Source organism: Calonectris borealis, chromosome 14 (assembly GCF_964195595.1).
Source record: "Calonectris borealis chromosome 14, bCalBor7.hap1.2, whole genome shotgun sequence".
NCBI lineage: Eukaryota > Metazoa > Chordata > Aves > Procellariiformes > Procellariidae > Calonectris > Calonectris borealis.
The window spans coordinates 3,915,318-3,935,063 of NC_134325.1; the positions used below are offsets into that span (position 1 = coordinate 3,915,318).

General features: G+C 48.3%; 1 protein-coding gene across 4 annotated transcripts; it reads right to left on the minus strand.

Moving 5' to 3' along the window:
- Positions 1-1,308: 1,308 nt before the first annotated feature.
- Positions 1,309-18,777, minus strand: TH (tyrosine hydroxylase). 4 transcript variants are annotated; one of them, XM_075162768.1, is made up of 14 exons: positions 18,688-18,777; positions 14,453-14,464; positions 13,996-14,199; positions 10,617-10,791; positions 9,727-9,815; positions 9,442-9,509; positions 7,641-7,691; positions 6,609-6,754; positions 6,060-6,195; positions 5,856-5,925; positions 5,455-5,511; positions 4,761-4,856; positions 4,456-4,589; positions 1,309-1,524 (listed from the first exon to the last, which is right to left on the minus strand). In XM_075162768.1, the coding sequence occupies exons 1-14, from the start codon at positions 18,775-18,777 to the stop codon at positions 1,365-1,367; spliced, it is 1,488 nt and encodes a 495-aa protein (XP_075018869.1). In that variant the 3' UTR covers positions 1,309-1,364. The 4 variants fall into 4 exon arrangements, with proteins under 4 accessions (XP_075018869.1, XP_075018868.1, XP_075018871.1 ...); XM_075162767.1 differs by lacking the exon at positions 14,453-14,464; XM_075162770.1 differs by lacking the exons at positions 6,060-6,195; positions 6,609-6,754.
- Positions 18,778-19,746: the final 969 nt, after the last annotated feature.

The following is a 19,746-nucleotide window of genomic DNA, read 5'->3' on the forward strand; positions in this document are numbered from 1 at the left end:
TGTCCCCCACAGCTGTTTAGCTGCCTCCACACATCCCAAGCCCAGCTCTGATACTGCACAGCTGCATAACCTTGGGCCAAACTTCTGAGCAAACCGCTAAGTTATGAGACAGCCTGCAAGAAGATAAGAAGGGCAAAAGCAGGGGGAGGCAAACTGAGAGCTTTGGGTCAGATCAAGCCATTAATATCTACAGTGAAAGCTGGATGAAACTGGGTTTGACCATCCTAACCATATGTTACCTTCCTCAGAAAGGCCAGCAATAACATTGGTCACACGCCTACAGCTACATCAGGTGACAGTGACATTGGGATATCTACGAACAAGACGATGCTGTACCTGTGTAATAGACTGGAAAAGTGAAAGCGTGTGAAATCCTCCCAAGGACTGGCAAACTCAGGACACCAGTGGCCCCACTCAGTCTGCAATAACCAATAAACTCAGGACACCGAGAGGCTGCCCAGGACCACCAGCACGCAGGAACATCAATAGCTGTGACTGCTATCTGCTGTGAAGGATGGCAGCTGGGCTCCTGAGCACTCCCTGCTGTGGGAGCTTTTAAAAGAGGGCTTGAAGGGGGTGCCTACGCTCTGGTCTGGGGTGGCCAGGGCTTGTTCTGTGGTGCTTGTGCTGGGGAGGATGCAGGTAGATCCGGGCTGCTCTATGCCAGACAGGCAACTCCTGGCTTAGGTCAATTTAGAGGTTCCGGAGAGCTACGATGCTTATCGCAGCCTGGGGGGTGGTGCAGCTCAGGGGTTCGTGCCTAAGCATCCCCCTGTGCGAGAAGCTGAGGGGGGGCTGGGAGCTGAAATTTCGAACCCCATAGGGTGGGTTCAGGCAGAAAAGCTTCCAGAGCAGCTCTGCATTTCCCAAATGTACAAGGCTGTAAGAGGCAGGAGATGATGGGGACTGAGGGTCCCTCATGAAGTTGCTATAGGAGTTGCTTTGGGGCTAAAAAAGCAGATTAATTTATTTTCTCAAACTGCAAAAAATAGATTTTATCTCTCTTTTCTTTTTTTTAAATAAAGAAGCTTTTCTCCTCTTCCTTGCACCCAGGAGCCTAGCACACAGCTCTTGACTTCAACTTTGTAGCTTGGCCATGTTTTTGGTCTGTGCTAAAGCCTCTTCCAGCAGTCAGTAGAAAAGCTACCCAAAACGCCAGCAGGCCTTGGGACCGTCCCTCTGCCCTCCTCCGAGCTGGCCCTACATACAAAAGTGGAAAGCTGTTGGGGTCGCGTGGTGACAGGCAGCGGTGCAAATGTTTGGAGAAGACAGGTAGGAGTTATCAGCTGGGAACTAGGCGAGGGCAGAGCGGGCGGCTTTGGGGCTGCGAGGGAAGAGGGGAAGGAAGGAGCCCAGTTCTCGTATTAACTGATAACATTGAGCGCGTTAATCAGCGAGTGAAGCTCATCCCTTACACTCTCCAGGGAGTGACAGATCGTCTGAGGGCTGTCCAGGAGCTCGATGCTGTGGGTGTAGGGCTCGTATTTCACCGAGAAGGGCCGCTTGATGTGTGCCGCGTAGCTCCTGCAAGGAAAGGGTGCAGAGGGCTTGGTACGAGAGCTGGGTCCTGACCCTGCTTCCTACCCATCACCATTCACCCAGATCACAACAGGTTAATGCCTCCTTTAGGCAGACTTTCTAGGTGAGCCCAAAAGCTCTGGTTTCCCACCTTTCCAGCTCCACAGGGCTATAGTTGAGATCCCTCCTGTTCAGCAAGGAAGACCATGAGTTTGACTGCAGGTTTCCGTGGGCTGAACACACGGGCTTGCACCAAACGGGAGGGTACACTGAACTGGTCACCTCTGTGGCCATCACCAGGCATCCTCTACTTCAATTTCTTTTTTTCTTTTCCAGAAATGCCAAGAAGATTTAGAAGCTAATTGCAGGGAAAGCCTGTGGCATTATAGTATTATATTCCTAAATCCTTTCTGACATTCATTTATTGACTAATCTCTGCTTGGGGAGGGAGGAACTATCTGCAAGCCATATTGCGGATAAATTTGACAGGCAGCAGCTTAGGCCTGGGAGAGGGGATGAGAATAGCATCGCCAGAGCCATGCGGCTGAGCAACGTTGCACTATTGTACTCAAAGCCAACTGGAGTCTAGATCTCAGTGATGAGCCTGACACCTCTCAAGAGCAAGACCTCGTTGCTACCTTTCTAATGGAGAAGTATATGGTCAAGTGAAAACAAATCAAGGGTGAGGTTTCCTCAAAGTTGCTGATGTTCACCCCCAACACTTGACAAGTTCAGTATTTTTTTCTTTAGTGGCTGTGTGAATATGGAGCTGGGAATCTATATTTAGGTACTCATGGCTACAATCTCATGCTGGAAAGGCCTGGGAAGATGAGGGGACAAACAGCACTAGCAACAGGCACGCTCCTCGCCTCTGCTGAAGCATCACCCCTTCGCTCCTGAATTGCTTAGCTTAGGGTACCCTCTTGTGGCTACCGTGGGTCTGCTCTGGCGCAGGGCTCGGGGAAGCGCATCCCTTTATCTGCGGCTCCTCCGGCTGGTACTGCCTGCCGTGGGGAAACCTAGTCCTGAATCGCCAGGGTTTGGGGAAAACACCACCAGCTCCAGACAGGGCCAAGCAGCAACATGGCCAAAGCCGCATGCTGGCGCTCGCAGGGAGCTGCCACGCTTGCAGGGAAACAAAAACAAGTGCAAAGAGAGGAGGTTTTTTTGCATACTCACATTGTCCACCTCCTAAAAGATGCAGCTTATCTCAGTGCCCCCAGCTCTTCCAGGTAAGGGCCAGCTCACCTCACTTATTAAGGCCATCAGCCACAGCGATGCCTCGTAGCACAGCTGCTAACGGTTAAAAACTTGCCCTCCAACACGGCTGTGTTCACTTGACGCCTTTTTGAAGCATACAAGTATGACATGGGTGCCTGGAAGGGCATTGGGGGGGGGGTGGGGGGTGTCCACCCTAGAAAACTGGAGGAAAGTTTTCTTTCTGGGAAAAGAGGCTTTTCTTGAGGAATAACATCGATAATCAGGTCCATGGTGGCAGCTCCCAGTAATGCAAAAAATATAGATATTTTAAGGTTTTCACCTCAAAGAGTAACATCTGTGTGGTTTCTGAGCTCTTTAAAGAGCATAATTTGCACTGCTTGTCACTGTCAAAACCCTCTAGCCTAATCTGGGCTGTGTATGTGGTGTATTTTTCCTTTTTAAATGCAAGGAAATGACTCATTAGGCAACAGTTGGGTTTTTTTTTTTTAAAAGCAGCCTAGTGTGTGTGAGGACAGGCTCCCCAGGTGCTTGCTTTTGAGTAGTTAGACTGGGGGTTGTATGAACGGTACAAGTGAGGGTAATAAAAGCAGAAGCTGAAATATAGCAGTCCTCACCACAGTATTTACATGAAATACCCCACTTGCAGGAACTGCAAAGTCATGCACGTTGTGTAATACTTTGACTCATCCTATCCCTTTCCTAAGCTATGATAAAATGGTATAGGCAAAGTTTTCCTCTGTCAGTCAAATGTCATAGGACTGAGGTTTCCTCCTTTGGGCAATTCTGGGTATGGCCAAGAAAATGCTCTTCTGAAGAGATGTCTGTGGGTAGAGCTGCCCCTCTCCATCCTGTTTGCAGTCCCATGGGATGGGGAAACCCAATTACACTGGTGGGATGCTGTCTGGGGTCTGCTAACCCATGTTAACCAGCCTAGGAAGCAAAAGTTCCTTTTTTCCCATGGATAAATCTATCCCCATCAAGCAAAACTTTTTTGTTTGTGTACAAGCTACTAATGATGCCTGGGGTTTTTTTGCTGGTTGAATGATAAATGGGTAAGTTGCCCAGCAGCTGCTCAGAAAGACAAACATCTTTCTGCATCCTAAATTCAGAGAACGCCATCGTTTTGATTAGCTCTTCACCCCTCTCCTAAAACTTTCCCCCACAGAGCAAACTGTGACATGACGCAGAAGCCCGTGTTTCAGAAGGACACGTGCTGGCGAGATGCTCCCGAGAGGGACAGCCAGTACCTGACCTGTATCACTCGGCCCTTCTGCAGCAAGGAAGCAGAGAGGGTCCTCGTGGGTGGTTCGGGTCTCCAATTACTGGACCACCAGCCCTCTGTTGTATTGCTTGGCCTCCCCTGGGAACTGGAGATAGTCTGTAACTCCTTCCTGTGAGCACTAGGCAGACGAGACAGATTTGTCCCTTCTCTCGCTCCCTCAGTCTTGTCTCCAAGAGTGCTTCCCACTCCATCCCACTCCTCCACACCCACGCCCTTGAGTCCACCATATTTTTGGGGGACCCTTGGGCAAATCCAAGGGACTGAAGTTGGACCCTGTAGGAACAGGAGAATCACTTTACTTTGAAAGACCTGACAACAGTTTCTAGAGTACTTGTGAGACCTTGAACTGAAAGCAGCTTTGGTGTCAAGCCCTGTTTCAACATATTATAGCTTCATTTCCTTCTGTTTGGGTCTCCCTCACTGCCCAGTCCTACCTCAGTTTACTTTTGGCATCGCTGAAGCTCTCGGACACAAAATATACGGGCTGGTAGTTCTGGTCCTGGTAGGGCTGAACAGCAGCAGCATCGGGGTCGAAGTCCCGCACCTCTGGTTCATCTGACAAGGAGTGCTACGGACACAGCAGAAAAATGCCGGCATGAAATTAAGGGGATCGGAGAGCGCATAGGTGATAGACAGAGGTGGAGAACAGATTGGGTAAAGTCATTGGAGCTGTGCAGAGGAAGAAGGTTTTTTGCTGTGTAGGGTCTAGAGCAGAGAGGCAAGTTATGCTGGGACTTACTATGAGCTCCCCGTAGGAAGACAGGAGCCCGGCTCCGTAGGCTTTGACTATCCCGTTCTGTCTGCAGAGTCCAAACTCCACCGTAAACCAGTAAAGCTGTGAAAGGAGAAAGAAAAATGAATAGGCGACACAGCTCCTCATCTTCATCTCCCTGTCACTTCTGAGCCCTTGCATTGTGGCCGGGATCTGGGGTTGTTTAAATGAATGGGCACCTGGCACTTTGTCCCCTCTCCTTACCCCGCACCCATCGCTGCCAGGGCAAAGTGCTAAACTAAGCTGCTGCCACACCGGGACAGATGGAAACTGTCCCTGGGGTGGTCCCCTGCGCGCCCGGCTGCTGCGCGGTGCTGCTGTTCGGTGCCCTCGGAGCAGGACGGGTCACCTTGCCAACGAGAGCCAAAGGAAGCGGATGTCATTTAATCCCATCCCAAGGAGTCCCAGCAGTGCTGTCCTTAGAAATACGATGCTTGATGATACTCTGGTGCCCGAGAAAATTGGATTAATGTGCAAGCGAGCTCTGCTGTTTAACTGATCTCCGCTCTGCACAGTCATCGTGAAAGAGCAGGGCTGGGGCAGCTCGGGTAAGGGCTCTGAGCCTGCAGATCTGGGGAGACCAGGCTGGACCAGTCCCCCCAATACCACAGAAGTGCTGCTGGAGGGGTCGGGGCCCCATCCAGCAAAGAGGAAATCTTACTGTTGCGAGTTTCTCAATTTCTTCATCAGTTGCTCCCAGAGACGCCAGCCCAATGTCCTGGGAAGAGAAGGGAAGGGGTGAACATCAGGACAGATTTGGTCTGAGAGCCTTACACGTGGATTGCTCTGTTTTATTGCCTTGAGCCAACAGATATTGTTGCCCTGCGCTGCCATGCATCTCCTGGTGCTGCATCGTGCTCTGACTAAAAACACTTTGCTGCAGAGTCTGATATTTTTACTCTGTGTTAGAGTTCTCGGTCCATCACTAGCGCTCCTGAACATCATGTTTAATATAAATAAATCCTAGAACAAGAAGGGTTTAGGTGGCAAGACTGGGATTAGTTTGGATACCCACCTCATGCCCTACCCTCTCGGGGGCGAGGAAGCAGACAACCACCTTACCTGAGAGAACTGGGCAAACGTCTTGTCGGCCAGCATCGGGACATGCCCCAGCAGCTCGTGACAGCAATCCCTGCCGATGCCCAGGGGGAAAGGAGGAAAACACGGTCAGCGGCGGACAGAGTTTGTCCATTAGGGAGAAAGGTTAATTGCTAGCCAGGTGGGATGTCCGGGCAGGGGAGGCCATCGGGGCCGGGCGATACTCACGGCTCGGGGGAGTGCATGGGCGAGGACGCGTGGCGGATGTACTGCGTGCACTGGAAGACGCGGAAGGCCAGGCTGGCGAGGAAGTCCCGCGCCGACAGCAAGCCGGCCACCGGCCGGAGCTGGAAGCCGGTCCTCTCTGAAACAGCGCAAACCATCTCTGCGGGGCTGCGTGGCCCACGGGCTGTGCTGCTGTCCCGTGTTCCCAGCACGGACAGCAAAAGCAGCAGTGCTGGAAACTAAAGGGCTTCTGCTGTGCCAAGCCTCATTTTTTGCTCCTACTAGGGAACAACATCTGCTCTTTAGCTGCTCGTTGGGATCATTTGATTACGGGCTTGACCTTCAGATGCAGCCAACTGTGCTTAGCTGCAGTCCCCACCACCTGGGGTCTATCCCTGTCCTCTGTGGGCAATGCACAAGCCCCCACCAGCTCTCCTCCCAAATCTCAGCTCACACGCTCCTCCTTCGGGTTCAGGTTTCCCAGCTGTAGCTGGAAAACTGTGCTGGAGCCCTGGCAGACCCTGGGCCTGGGTCCCCCAGGCTCATACCCACCTTTCAGGAAGCGGGAGACCTCCTCCAGCTGAGGGATGTTGTTCTCGTTGTAGCCGCAGAATTTCTCCAGTAGATTGAAAGCTTCGAGGTACTCCTTGCAGGCGTGGGTGGGGTACAGGCTCTTCAGGGTGCTGTACACCTCCTTCCTTCAGGACAAGAGGTGGCAGACATTCAGTGGCTTGATGTGTCTAGTCCTCTCCTGTCCTCTGGTTATACGCTACCAAGGACTCACGCCTTTAGGTTTCTTGTCCTTTTGCCTTTCTGCACCACTAAGACTATGACAGTGCGCACTGATAGGGGTATGCAAACATACAGACACCCATCCAAATGAGCCTGCAAAGTCAGCAGTTGTATCCGCACAGGCCTATTTCTGACCTTGAAGGACAGAAGATTGTATAAAAGGTATTAACTGGAATTAAAATATTCCCTGTAGGTTAGCTCCTGAAGTTTCGCTATGAAGGCAGTCAATATAACCAGGAGATGACCTTGTTTAGGAGCCTGTGCACTCAGCTCGTATGAACTGGCCTTGTTTTCAGAGACACTCCTGCAGCGACACTCCCAGAAATAATCACGTTCAAAGGAAGCATTTTCCTAGTGAGGCCAGCGAGGTACCATGAAGATATTCACCACGGGCCTCAGACTTCTTTCTGCAGCTATGATAACTGCCCTTTGTTTGGAGGTTGCTACTAAGCCAGGTCCCCTTAGAGAAGTGGGGCTCCAAATTATCTACCTCGCTCTCTGGGGAGGCTCCTTTGGAGGAAACTCCTGGGGGCTGCGGCGTGAAAGTGCTCTTGGTGCAACCCCAAGAGAAGAGGAGACAGAGCATCACAGTTTTGGACGTAGCTTGCTCTCCCGAATGCAGTCCCTACCATAAAACGCCGTGCAATGAGTTACTGGTTTTTATAACAGCCATTAAGTAGGATGCTTGCACTCCTGATACATTTTTCAAGAGCTCACGCCCTAACGGTTTAGGTTTTGATTCCCAGCTTCTAGTGGTGAAGCCAATAAAGGTCACATTAAATTAGCGCTCACCAGGTAGCGATCTCCTCCGCCGTGTACTCGACATGAGGGATCGGGTCCCCGCTGCAAGGCAAACGCACCGTTACTGAGAGCAGCAGAGCACAAGCCAGGCTTCTCTTCCCTTTGAGAAGGAGGCACTTTGGAGCAGCTCTGCATGATGTTGATCGATCTTCTTTAAACCAAACAAGGGGGTGACAGGAAAGACAAAGCCTTAGTACTGGGTCATTTGTACAGGTGCAACAAATACATAGACACAGAGAAAAGCATTAGCCTAGACAGAGGTTATAAATGAACAAGGGATGAGCAAGGGCTTAGCAGGCATAATGTTTTCCAGGCAAAAAAAAAATGGTTTTCACTGGAAAAAAATTGAAACTTTGTGTGAAAATAAATTAATTTCATGTGCTTGAACTTCAGGGGGCTGATGGCTCCAAAAATGAATCAGTGGCTGGGAAATAAAAGCAGCTAATAAGGAAAACTAAAGGCATTTGAGCTGCAGAAAAATATATTGTAAGATTAAGGATGGCAAGAAAAGAAAATCTTAACATTGATATAAGTGGGAACTAAAGAAGACTGACACTTTTGCCTTTTCTGCATCATAATTGTATTTCCTAAATCCTTCTGTTCTGTGTTTGAACAAATGAGATATTCAAGTATTACAGTGATAAAGCATAGTTCCCTCTCCATTAACAGCCTGAAGGGATGCTACACAGCAGCTCATAAATGCTAACCTGCAGATGAGATGTGAGAGAAGACATCTTAAATGGGTGCATCATCTTAGGACAGTATTTCTTCCTGTGTCCCTCAGGACTCTCTTGCTGGCACAGTGACTTTCTGTGCATTTAGTATTACTACAGGATAAAAACATCGATGTCTATGTTCTGGGCTTCAAATCTGCAGAGTACCTGAAACCTAACAGAGCGGAAAGCCATGCTGGGATCACACCGGTTGCAGAGGTAGCTCAAGAAGGTGACCCATATAATTTCCATAGCCTGTTTTCCGCACAGCTCACTACAGAAATCTACATTTAAAGTCCTGCTCGGGGAGGGAGATGCTACGGTGGAAGGCAGTGTTACTGAATAGGATCTAGGGAATATTTTACAAAGCCAACTGAATATTAGAGCTCTGTTTGATGTTGTAGTGAAGAGGCTGAGTGCTATCACCACATATATCAGAATAGGAGCATTAAATAGGAGTACAAGAGATAGTCTTAAATCAATATAAGACAATGATGAGACCATTACTGGAATCTATTTAATTTATCAGAGAGAGTTAGGAGGTGAACCATTTAGTCTATAAATACGCTCACAGCAAAAAAAATCTGATAGCAGAATTCAATCTAGTAGATGAAAGGCATGTATGATCCATTGGGTGAAAGCTAAAGCTATTGAAGTTCAGTTTAGAAATAAAACCCACATTTTTTCACAGCCAGGATAATGAACCATTGCAACAAGTTTCAGGGCACGTGGTAGCTTTTTCAGTACTTGAAACACTGAAGTCGAAACTAGATGTCATTCTAAAAGAGATGCTACATTTCAAAATGAAGTTTGAGGTCTGATGGAACTATACGTGGCTTTTGTTATGCAGGAGGTTTTTTCTGGCTTTATCAATGTATGAATTAATGACCACAGATATTTTTTAATTAAGAAGAGACTGGAATACGTAGAAAGAAGAGGGACACAAAAAGAGCTGGCAAGGCTGAATGCGGAGACAAAACATAGAAGAAGAGAAGCCTCATGCAGGTAGCACAATGGCTTCCCAACAGGTTGCGTTGACATGGCATTATCCCTGCATGGATGTTAGGAAAGAGACTTACTGCTTATAGTGAAAAGCAATTTCTGCTATCGATTTCCTTCTCTGGCGATATACTTGGTCAGAGTAGCCCTGTGATGACAAAGAGGAACAGAGACAGGATTTTTAACAGTTACTAAAATTTCTCACCCAAAAAAAAGTTCGTCACTGGCTAGAGAAACTTCTCTCATGGTGGTGATTGCACTACAGTTCCCTGATCAGCTGCACTAATAGGTGTTCTCCAGCTCCCCGCTTCTGAGGGAAGCCTCAGGACTCCAACGTGAGGATGTGCCCACACAGACTAACTCACCGGGTGATCCAGATCCAAGTCAGGGTCAAACTTGGTGACCAAATGGTGGCACTTGTCCAATTCACAGATTTTTCTGGGAAACCAATGAACTGTGAGAGAGAAAGAGAAAGAGAAAAACTGGCTGTGGAAGTGAAGATGCAGCATCCCTGCTGAGAAGGAGTTGTGAGGTTGAAGAAGATACATCTGACCTGGTGTACCAAATGCACCCACACAACAAACAGCACATGACACAGCTGTGCCTTCCGGGCCGTAGTCCCACACTCTTAATGCTCTTGTCCTACAGTCAGGTCTAACGCCATGATCTGCATCTCGTGACTTCCCTGCCCATCTCTCAGCAGAGTATTTTGTGACAGAAGTAAACAAGAAGATGAAAATTGGATTTTACTTAAAGATTCTAGACTTCACATTAAGAACAAATCCAGAGGTCCAACTGGTTGTAGAGCGACCACTGCAGATCTCTAGGGATATTTTACAGTAAGAATCACCCTGTTTTCAGAATAGGATGGCATGGGGAGCGTCTTGTAGTTTAGTGCTGGATCTATACAGAGTTCCTGACACGTAGGTAGGAAACTACTGTACACTTATAATATAAAACACAGGAGTAGGGATGGAGAGCTCTGTAGGAGAGGTGTGAACAAAGCATGAAATTTCATCTCCTATTTCAATTTTTTCAATCTGGCACCAGAAGAATGGGCTATGGACTCTGGAGTCTGTTGAGAAATGGGCAAGGAGGGAAGTGGCTTTCAGGATTCAGTGTGCCAGAGGCAGTCTTTTCTGTTTTGCTGAAATTCAGCATACAGTAGCCCTTCCCCTTTTCTGGAAATAACAAAGTCTCCATCCTGTTTCTACAGCTCAGCCTCTCCGCAAAAGTGAAACAGTAAGTTCCTTACATTTGTCTTCCTTAGTGGTCCTCACGTCTTCTGCTACCCTCTTGATGGAGCTAATGAAAGTATTGAGGTCAGAGCTGTGGACTTCACAGCGCACAAAGTACTCCAGTTCAGCGGTCCCTTCACGGGGCTTTCGGCTAAGCCTGGTCTCCAGGTGGTGAATTTTAGCTTCAAATGTCTTTTGGGACATGGAAAAGGAGAACAAAAGCATTAAACAACACTTGAAACATCTGCTGGTACTTCCCAAAGATGTCCATATGGATACATTCAGGAGGGATTCCCCCTTGTCTTTTTTTTCTGCTTTTTTCCCCCCACTGGGATGAACACAGTTATCCATTAATTCCAGTTTTTCCTTCCGGACAGACAACTGGTGGGGCTGGTCAATAACTATCACCAGAAGACTTCCACAGTGGCCAAGAAGACGGTATCAAGAGGGGAAACGGATGTGGCAAAATGCCACCTCCTATGACCCCCTTTCCTTTCACCGCCCACCTCAGCAAAGGTGCAGTTTTACTGGTTGGGGGGAAGGGGTTGGCCATGACGTGGAAGGGGCGGGCGCTGGCCGGGCGTGGGCAGGCGGTGCTGGCCATGGTGCTGAACCGGCGGGGCTGCGCCCTGCCCAGCCGGCGGCAGCGTGAATTTGGGGCTCGCTATCAGAACTGATCTCATTCGGGCTCATTATCAGAACCGACCTCCCCCAAAGAATAAGAAGGAGACAAAATGGGGTCTATAGTCTTCCAAAGGGCCCTGGTAGATTTGTGGGTATTTTCTTGAGCTCAGTGAAAACTGGCGGCACAAGCCCAAGTCCCTGGGCAATGACCCAATCTTTCCAAAGTCTCTGCAAGATCTGTGGTAGAGGAAGGGACATGATTTCTTTTGTTAATCAGAGGCAGAAAGATGAGAAGGAACAGATGCAATGCCACAGGTAAATTAAATTTAGGACCGTGTTTTTTAATGTACCTACCAACTTCACTATTACATTGTCCCCTCAACAATCAATACCTTTGCATTAATCTGACAGCCGTGATTGCATTACCTATGCTTTGGCTGCATGTAACACATACAGAAGAGTGAAACCAGCTTCCCTGCAGCCTGGTTCATGATGAGGCAAATGTCATTATGCCTGTCTGCTTTCATATCTTGTACCTGCATTGCCAGAGGGATCTGGGAAATGAATCTTCTTCTGCTGTGGCTTGACATGCTTGTCTTTTTATTATATTTAAAGCTCTCTCTGCGACAAGCTCAAAGAGCTTTTTTACTAGGAAAGCTCTTGATGCAGCAAGTAAATTGCTCCAGGAAGAAACAAATAATATTTGAACATAAGCTGCCCCTGCTTCTTGCTTGATGTTTTAAAAATTGTTTAAATTATAGACTTTAAATGCAGTGTGACATAAAATCTACCAAGTACCAGAGCCTATGCTTCTATGTTTCATACCCGCTAAGCAGTCTGTTGCATTTGAAATGGTACACTGATGGATTTTTCATGCCTTATCTGGCAGCTGTGCACTTCTAGAAGGGACCCCAACCATGGCAACACCAAGGCTTTTGTCCGACAAACTTGTCTTAGAGATTCTTTCAGTCTCGAGACAAGAACCATATGTTGCCCAGAAAACAGCTTTTCTTGCAACAGTCCTCTTAGAGGAGCTGCAAGATGTTTTGTAATTGCTGAAGATCTTAAACACTTTTCGTAAGATTATCAGAGATAGCACTACATGGGCAATGAATAGCTACAACGCCCTACAATTTCAGGGAACTACTTATCCCCCAAACACACTTTTTGTATGTTTACAGCTGTTAGGTAGTGGTTTTGCTGTATAGTGTTGCTGGTGATCTGTTTTTACCCCAGAAGTGGTTGCATTTCATGGGGAAGAAGGTGTTACATAAGTATCATGTGTATTAATATATATATAATATATAGCAGCATGCCCTTGTGACAAGAAAGGCCAACCACATCCTGAATTGTAGTAGCAAGACTGCAGACAACAGGTCAAAGCAAATGATTCCTCCTCTCCATCTGGCATGAGGGAGACCACATCTGGAGTACCATGTCCCGTAGAAGAAAGACATTGACGTGCTGTAGCAGGTATAGTGGAGGGCTGCCAAGATGCTCAGGGGGCTGGAGCACAATGTTATATGAGAAAGACTGAGAGAATTGGATTTGTTCAGCCTTAAGAAGTGAAGGGGCAGCGGAGATTGGTTCACTGTCTACTAGTACCTGGTGGGAGGGTATAAAGAAGACAGAGCCAGACTCGTCTGAAAAGTACACAGTGGGAGAACAAGAGGCAACAGGCACAAGCTGGAAGCAAGGACATTAAAAAGAAAAAGAAAAGAGAAAAAGCTTTTTACCATGAGCAGTCAAACACTGCTCAAGGGGTCCAAGGAGATCGTGGGATCTCTACCTTGGTGATATTCAAAATGCAACAAGCACAGCCCCGACCTGTGACCGGAGGCCCTGGAGGCCCCTTACAACCCACGTGACTGATTAATAGGAACAAATTGTCCTCTCCTCTCACTGCTGAAGTCAATGAAATTAAACTACTGTAGATAAAAAATATCTCAGAACCTCAGTTTGCAAAACACTTTTGAATGCTTCTGGATGAAAATGTATTACATAAATGCAAGTTGTCATGGTTTGATTACTGTTTAAATAGGCAACGCTTATCTCAGTCTTTCCATTCATGGTACTGAGATCCTAGATAATGCAACATTATATTGCTGGCTAGAGGGAAAGAGCTCAATTAGTTACCAGTTTTCCCTGGTATTAAAGCCATACACAGGGCGCATCTCTGGGGGGAGCCAACAGAACTTTTAACACGTGAATCAAATTCATCCCTGAAGTAGGGAGGTAATTTTGAAATCAATATACCAGTTTTATACCCAGGGTGAAGTTGTTCCTGTAACTCTTTGACCAAGGACTAATGTGGGAATGTCATTCAGAGACTGCCAAAGCATTGGCCCACAAGAAAGGCACGTTCGGTCTGTAGCCATGCAGGGCACGTGGCTTGCTTTGAATGTGGGATCAGAGCCCTGCACATGAAGTTGAAGTGCTGAGCAGTGGAGGGGGCTGTCAGAGTATGCTACAAGCCACAAGGGTATGGATTGTCAGTGTGAAACTGTGTGGTTGGATCCAGTAATTAAGCAAAGTTTAGCCCAGAGCTTAACACCACTACCAGACAGAGCTCATTCTTGGTGACGGAAAGTGAGGGCAAGCTGGGGCATGAGGAAAGCATGACTGTGGGGACACCAGACAATTAATTGATAACTTACAGTAGGCAGACCTAGTCTGAGTCGTCTTTAGTAGACTCAAGTGATATTTCTCACAGAACAGCCGTGAAACCTGTAGCATGTTCCTTGAGTCCCATACAACAGGTTAGGTACTCACCTCAAATACCTTAAGTGCACGGGACAGAGGTGAAGTCTTGGATCCCTTGAGCATAAAGAAAAGGTTCAGCATGGCTCTCCCATCCTTCTCCTCGAAGACAATGGTCTCTGTAGACTCCGCAGCGTCAGTGGCTGCAGCTGCAGCCTCTCTTTCCTTCCTGGCATCTTCAATGAGGCTTTGACGTCTACCAATGAACCGCGGAGACTGAAGGCAGAACAGAAATAAGTAACACTTCTGATAGAGCTGTAGGAGAGATCAGAGGCATCCCCGGTAAGTGGATGTGGTGTGACCGATGTGTCTCAGCAGAGGAAGAAGGGGAAGGTTGGACTGACTTGCCTGGCTTTGTAGAGGAAGACCTGGTGATGAGGACTGAGGTTTTAGAATTGAACTTTTGGAAATATGGAGCTTTAGGAAAAATCTGTGTAAAATATCCTCGTAGCACGACCAGAGAGTGGGCTTCTCCCCTCACCTTCCCTAGCAACAGTTTTCAATATCCTTCAAAAAATAAAAATCAGAAACAATCTTACGCAGTTTTCAGGTGTCTGATGAACTCAAGTGGAGAGGTGTTAGATAAACACGAAGCCATCTGAGAAAAGATACGCTGTGAGGGACATCTGAAGCCCACAGCTGTGGCCTGGCCAGGAAACACGAACTGTTCGCAGGTGTATTAGCAGTTTAGCTAAGCTGCAGCTTAGCTAAACTGCTCCCAGGATCCAAAGCGACATTTTCTTCTGACATTAAGCGGATGCTTGCCCATTGAAGTGTAATTGGAACCACATCCATATACCCCAGAAAATAAATTCCTCCCACTGATCTATGGATTTGTTTTGTCCTAACAAAATCCTGCAGATTTCTCGTACTTAGAATTGCACCTAAAAGCTGCAACTCTGTGTCTGGGGTCATGTTAGGTCACTCGTTTATATTTATAGTGAGTTACAAACTATTTCCACCACTGCTGCTTCTTTTGTTATACAAATAGCTCATATACTAACTTATTTGTTCTTGGTCTTTTTACAACCAGTTTTCCATTTAGAGGCAGCTCAGCTGGTTCCAGTTTTCTGTGTTCAATACCCAAACCAGATGACAAACCCTCAGAACTTGCTAAAAGAAACTTGGGCAGCACTGAAGAAGCAGCAGCACATAAAGCCATCCAGCACCTGCATATAGAGCCGGACTGGCTGCAGTTTTCCCTCCGATTATATTGAAAATATCTGGAAAAGAGATAGATGCTAACCAAGCAAAGCCTTCCCTACCTTGTGAAAATTAGGAGAATGTTTTCCTGTTAAAAAGACAGCCTGCTCAACTACTAAGCCCATTTTCTCTCTGATTTTCAAAGCCCAGCATCAGTAACTAATGTTTCCTGTGAAAATCCTCTTGGATGCTTTAGCGGTGTAAAGCTGACATTTTAAATGCAGCCTGAAAAATGCAGCACACCTAGGCGCCAGCCCACACACTTCTATCCGGTCCTTTTTTAATGAAGATACACATCTGAAATGATATTTGCTGATCCTCAACCCCTTTATTCCTTGTGGCACAGAAAAACACCTTCTAACAAATAAGCATATATTGCTGCTTGTTTAAATTGATGGTATTCATGCCCAAAGAGAGAAGAGATCTAAGTATCCTGAGGCATAACTTTTAAAAGCTTGTGAGCATGTGCTCAGCTTTAAGCGTGTGTTTTATATCGCTACCGTGTTTAAAGCTAAGCCGGTGTTTACTTTAAAGTGCCTGCAATAAGCAGGGCAAACAGCCTTGCGCTAGCCACAGTAGCTGAGCTCTGCAGCAGTCCCAAGCCAGGCAGTGCTTTAGCGAAGGATGTTTTATCACACTGCGCCCCGAGGCGCAGAGGTGCAGCAGGATTTTACTTCTGGGGCGGAGAGGGGGAGAGGAGGGAAATTAGACCCCCATGTTTAGGCTGTAAATCAAGTTAAAATCCAACTGGAAGGAGTTTAAATAGCGAGAAGACCCGTATGCCACAACCAGTCAGACCCATGGGCTGGGACTGGGTGGCCCCTGGCAGGCAGCAGCAGGCAGGACCCCCTGTCGAGGGGTCCTGGAAGCTGCTTAGCTCCATGCTGGCACGTTTTGGGTGGGTAAATTTAAAAAAAAAAAAAAAGAAAAAGAAAAAGGGTGAGTTTTGCTTGGGAGAAGAGCGCTGGGAGGGGTCTGCCTGCCTGCTGCCTCCTCTGCCGCGTAGAGGCTGCCTGGCTGCGCGCTCCCCATCTCATCGTGCTCTCCTCTGCCCCTCACATATTGGGGTATTACCTCCTTTTGCTGGAAATTAGGAATCCGGCATATAAACTAACCAAACTGATCTCTCATGATAAATGCCCTCCTTTCTTCGGAAGGCACTGTTACGTGGTATTTCCGAATTGCCTCGCAGACTAGCTCCCTGAGTGCATATCTAGCTACAGTGAGAAGTTTAATTTGATTTTGCAAAGAATTTATTTGCCTAACTGGGGCCTGAGTCTGATACAGTCATTCACCCCTGACGAAGGGTTAGTTCATTTTTCCTTCTTTGAATTTGCTGCAGCTCAGAGTGCCCTGCCTAAGCAGTGTCATTAAAAATACTGTGCTCTGAGCTGAAGTACTTTAGCTTTGTTTTCCCGGCTCATTATTTGCAGCAAGAAGGAAGGATTGTAAAGACTATTTCCCTCCCTGCAGCATGGGGACAGTAACATCAAACCCCTGCTTCCCTGGGCGCTCCTTCCTGCTGGTTTGCCTCCAACTGCTGTCTCCTGCCTGGCTCTGCTCTGTAACCAAACCCTGCTCCAGCTACAGTCCCAGGGTGGCTTGTAAAAACTATTAGCAGCAGAAAAACTAAACACGTAACAAAAGATTTTTCCACAGTGTGAGTTTGATGTTTGGCTGGCCCAGCTGACATGTAAAATATTTGCCGGTGTAGATGAGTTCTGGGATTGCAAAGGTCTTTTTTTCCCCCCAGTTTGCACAGTTTCCCCTGCAGCGGGGTGCTGGTCCCTGGGGTTGATGGCAAGGAAACACCTCAGACCTGCCGGAGCTGGCGCAGCGGTGGGCAGGGGCTGGGTGGCCAATCGCCCATGGTCACGCCGACACCACGAGGGCCGGGGACACGCGATGTCCCATACAAATGCAGAGTCATGCCCCTTCCCTGGTACAAGCCAGCAAAATAAGTGACGGGATTGAGGAGCGCTCCTATGCTAGGTGAGAGCAAAAGTCAAAGCCTCAGAGTGATCCTAACAGGGCTAAGTTTTTTTTCTTTTTATTTTTCTGAGAATTCTCATTCAAAGATGAGACGGAAAGACAGGCTGAGGTTTTATGTGCACCCCAGGCTGGAGGAGCCGCAGGTTGCCACGCTCCTGCCAGCACACCTGGTGAACCCGAATTCCGCTGGCCCCTCGTTCAGTGGCCCGTTTCCCATCAAACACGAAGCAGCACACGAGAGTGTGTAATAACCAAACACTCGCCCCTTCTCCAGACAGCAATGAGCGTCTCAAGTACTGATTTGATGAGCAGCCTGGAAAATACCGGGTTTTCAAGAACCACTTCAGTGTTCATTATTTTGCCAGAATGAAAATGGTTGTGTGAGGGAGAAACCTTCCCTGATTTCAATTTATTAGAGAAAGCAAGTTAACCTCCTTGTTTCCTAAATGTTTCCCTTCCTTTCCAGCATACTCCACTCTCCAAAACACCTCTCGCTGCCTATGTAGTGGCTGATTTTACCGAGTCAGAGCCATCACACAGGGTTAAGAGGAGAGCGGGTGAAAAAGGCGGTGGGCGTAGGGGAGGGAAATGGGGACCTCTATAACCGACCTGCTGGAGTCACCCTGCAGACGTCTGCCAAACCCATCTGCTCCCTAACACGGCTCGATTCCCGGGTTTCCTCCTGCTGAGCATCCCAAAGGGTTCCCCTCCCGGTGCACCCGCTGCCACAGGCTGCTCTGGCTCCTCCAGGGTCACCACATCTCTGACCCACAGGACTGTCCCGTGCCAGGAGTCTCCGGGCTCCTCCTGCCTGCCCTGGCATTGGGGTTAGGCGCTAAAATGTCCCTGTCCCTACAGCCAGTCCAGTGGGTTGGCCAGACTTGCCTTTCTAAAGGCACTTGACAGCTCAGCAGGAAGTTTTCCTCTCCTTTCCCTGACACGTACAGATCTGGTGCGTGCAGGAGCATTCCCCGGGGCTGAGACCACATCAAGGGAGGGCTGGGAACAGAAGGGGAAGGATGTGCTGGGAGAAAGAGAAACTGCGGATGCAGCAGCAGCGAACAAACTGATTAAATTGCCTGTGCCTCGTATGTTGTCTGAAATAACAGCCACACTTTTTCATTACGCTGGAACAGGTGAAACCTCTGCAGTTTATTGCCTTGAAATCAGGAGAGCGTTAAGATTTTTGAATTGCCTTCCACGCTGGGGATTCCTTGTTATTCCTGCCTTAGGTCTATGGGTTATTTACCTTGCTTTTGGTTGGGGGGGGTGTTGCATTAGTTCAACCTTTCATCCCCCTCAATGTTTGCATTTCACATGTACCAGTATGTAGAGAGAACTGTTCGGGTAATTTCCCTTTGCCAGCCTGGAGCCCGGAGGTGCCCATGTGGGGGAACTCCCACAAAGGCAGTGTTGGTCCTTCTATTCCTGCCTGCCTCTGCCTATAGCTATAGGAGAGGCTGCGGTTTTTGGAGGGGGAGGGAAAGAAGTGGGGTAGGGTTGTCTTACCATGATGGCCTCGGCTTGCTTGGAGTCCAGCTCCGACACCGCCCTGCGGAAGCCTTTGGCTGCAGAGGTGCAGATGTTCGGGGTTGGCATCTTTGCTCTTCCACGAGCTCTGATCTCCGCTTTCCAGCTCCTTGCCAGCTTTTTATAGGGCAGGGCTGACGTCAAAGACTCTTTCAAATCTTCTCTCCCCCCGCCACCTCCCCACCACCACCTCCCTCCTTTCTCCCCCTCGGGCTGAGAGGAGGAGGGGACGTGAAGGAGAGAAACGTTTCTGTCCCATTAAATCTAATAGCTACAAAGATTGCAGACACCCTGCCTTCGCAGACCAGACGCTCCCCCCACCTGTTTGCCTGCGCCCAAAAGATTTCTACTCTGGTTTTCCCCTCCCTTTTTCTCGATGGAGTTCACTCTCGCGCCGTGTTTCAGTCCGACACATTTGCTTTCCCAGCTTGGGAGTTGCATAAAAGGATTTTGATCTGTGAAAGGACAAAATCAAAGGAAGGAAGAGATTCAGCCCTTTCTAGCTCTTTTTTCCCCATGTTTGCCTTGTCATCGAGGCAGTAAATGAATAGGAAAATAACACTGATTCCCCCAAGGCAGCCGTGGGACTGGACACTGTTTTCGCGTATGCACCTCCTAATGCCTGGCCCCTGCAAACGCTGGGTGTTTCGGTGCTCTCCCACCATGTCATGTCTTGGTTTGGCCATGTAACGCTGACAGCAGGACTACAGAATCGGGCCCCTTGAGTCCTCAGAGATGAAAAAAGCTTTAAAGAAAATAACCTGGGAAAAAAACCCTCTCAATCCTGCCTTCCCAAGGGCTTTGCTCCTCTTGCAGTGATTCCTAAGAGACCAAATGCCCGAGGACCTTTGGGGCTGTGACAGCGGGTGGCAGCTCAGGACCAATCCCACAACTCTGCTTTGCTGTGAGCAAAACGGCCTTTTCCTCCCAGGGGATTTGCAGCAGCTCTCCCACGCCAAACAAGCGCTGTGGGAATGCACGGTCCTGCTTCGGGGACAAGCCACCGGCTGGCACAAATCCTTGCGGTGGGGAAGCCGG

What these genes read in the sequence shown, in the direction of transcription:
- TH (XM_075162768.1), bottom strand. Translation starts at nt 18,777, where the DNA reads ATGCCAACCCCGAACATCTGCACCTCTGCAGCCAAAGGCTTCCGCAGG. An exon ending in CCCATGCACTCCCCCGAGCC is followed by an intron (nt 5,926 to 6,059) that starts GTGAGTATCGCC and finishes GGGCATCGGCAG; the next exon opens with GGATTGCTGTCACGAGCTGC. An exon ending in CTTCCTACGGGGAGCTCATA is followed by an intron (nt 4,590 to 4,760) that starts GTAAGTCCCAGC and finishes CTGTGTCCGTAG; the next exon opens with CACTCCTTGTCAGATGAACC.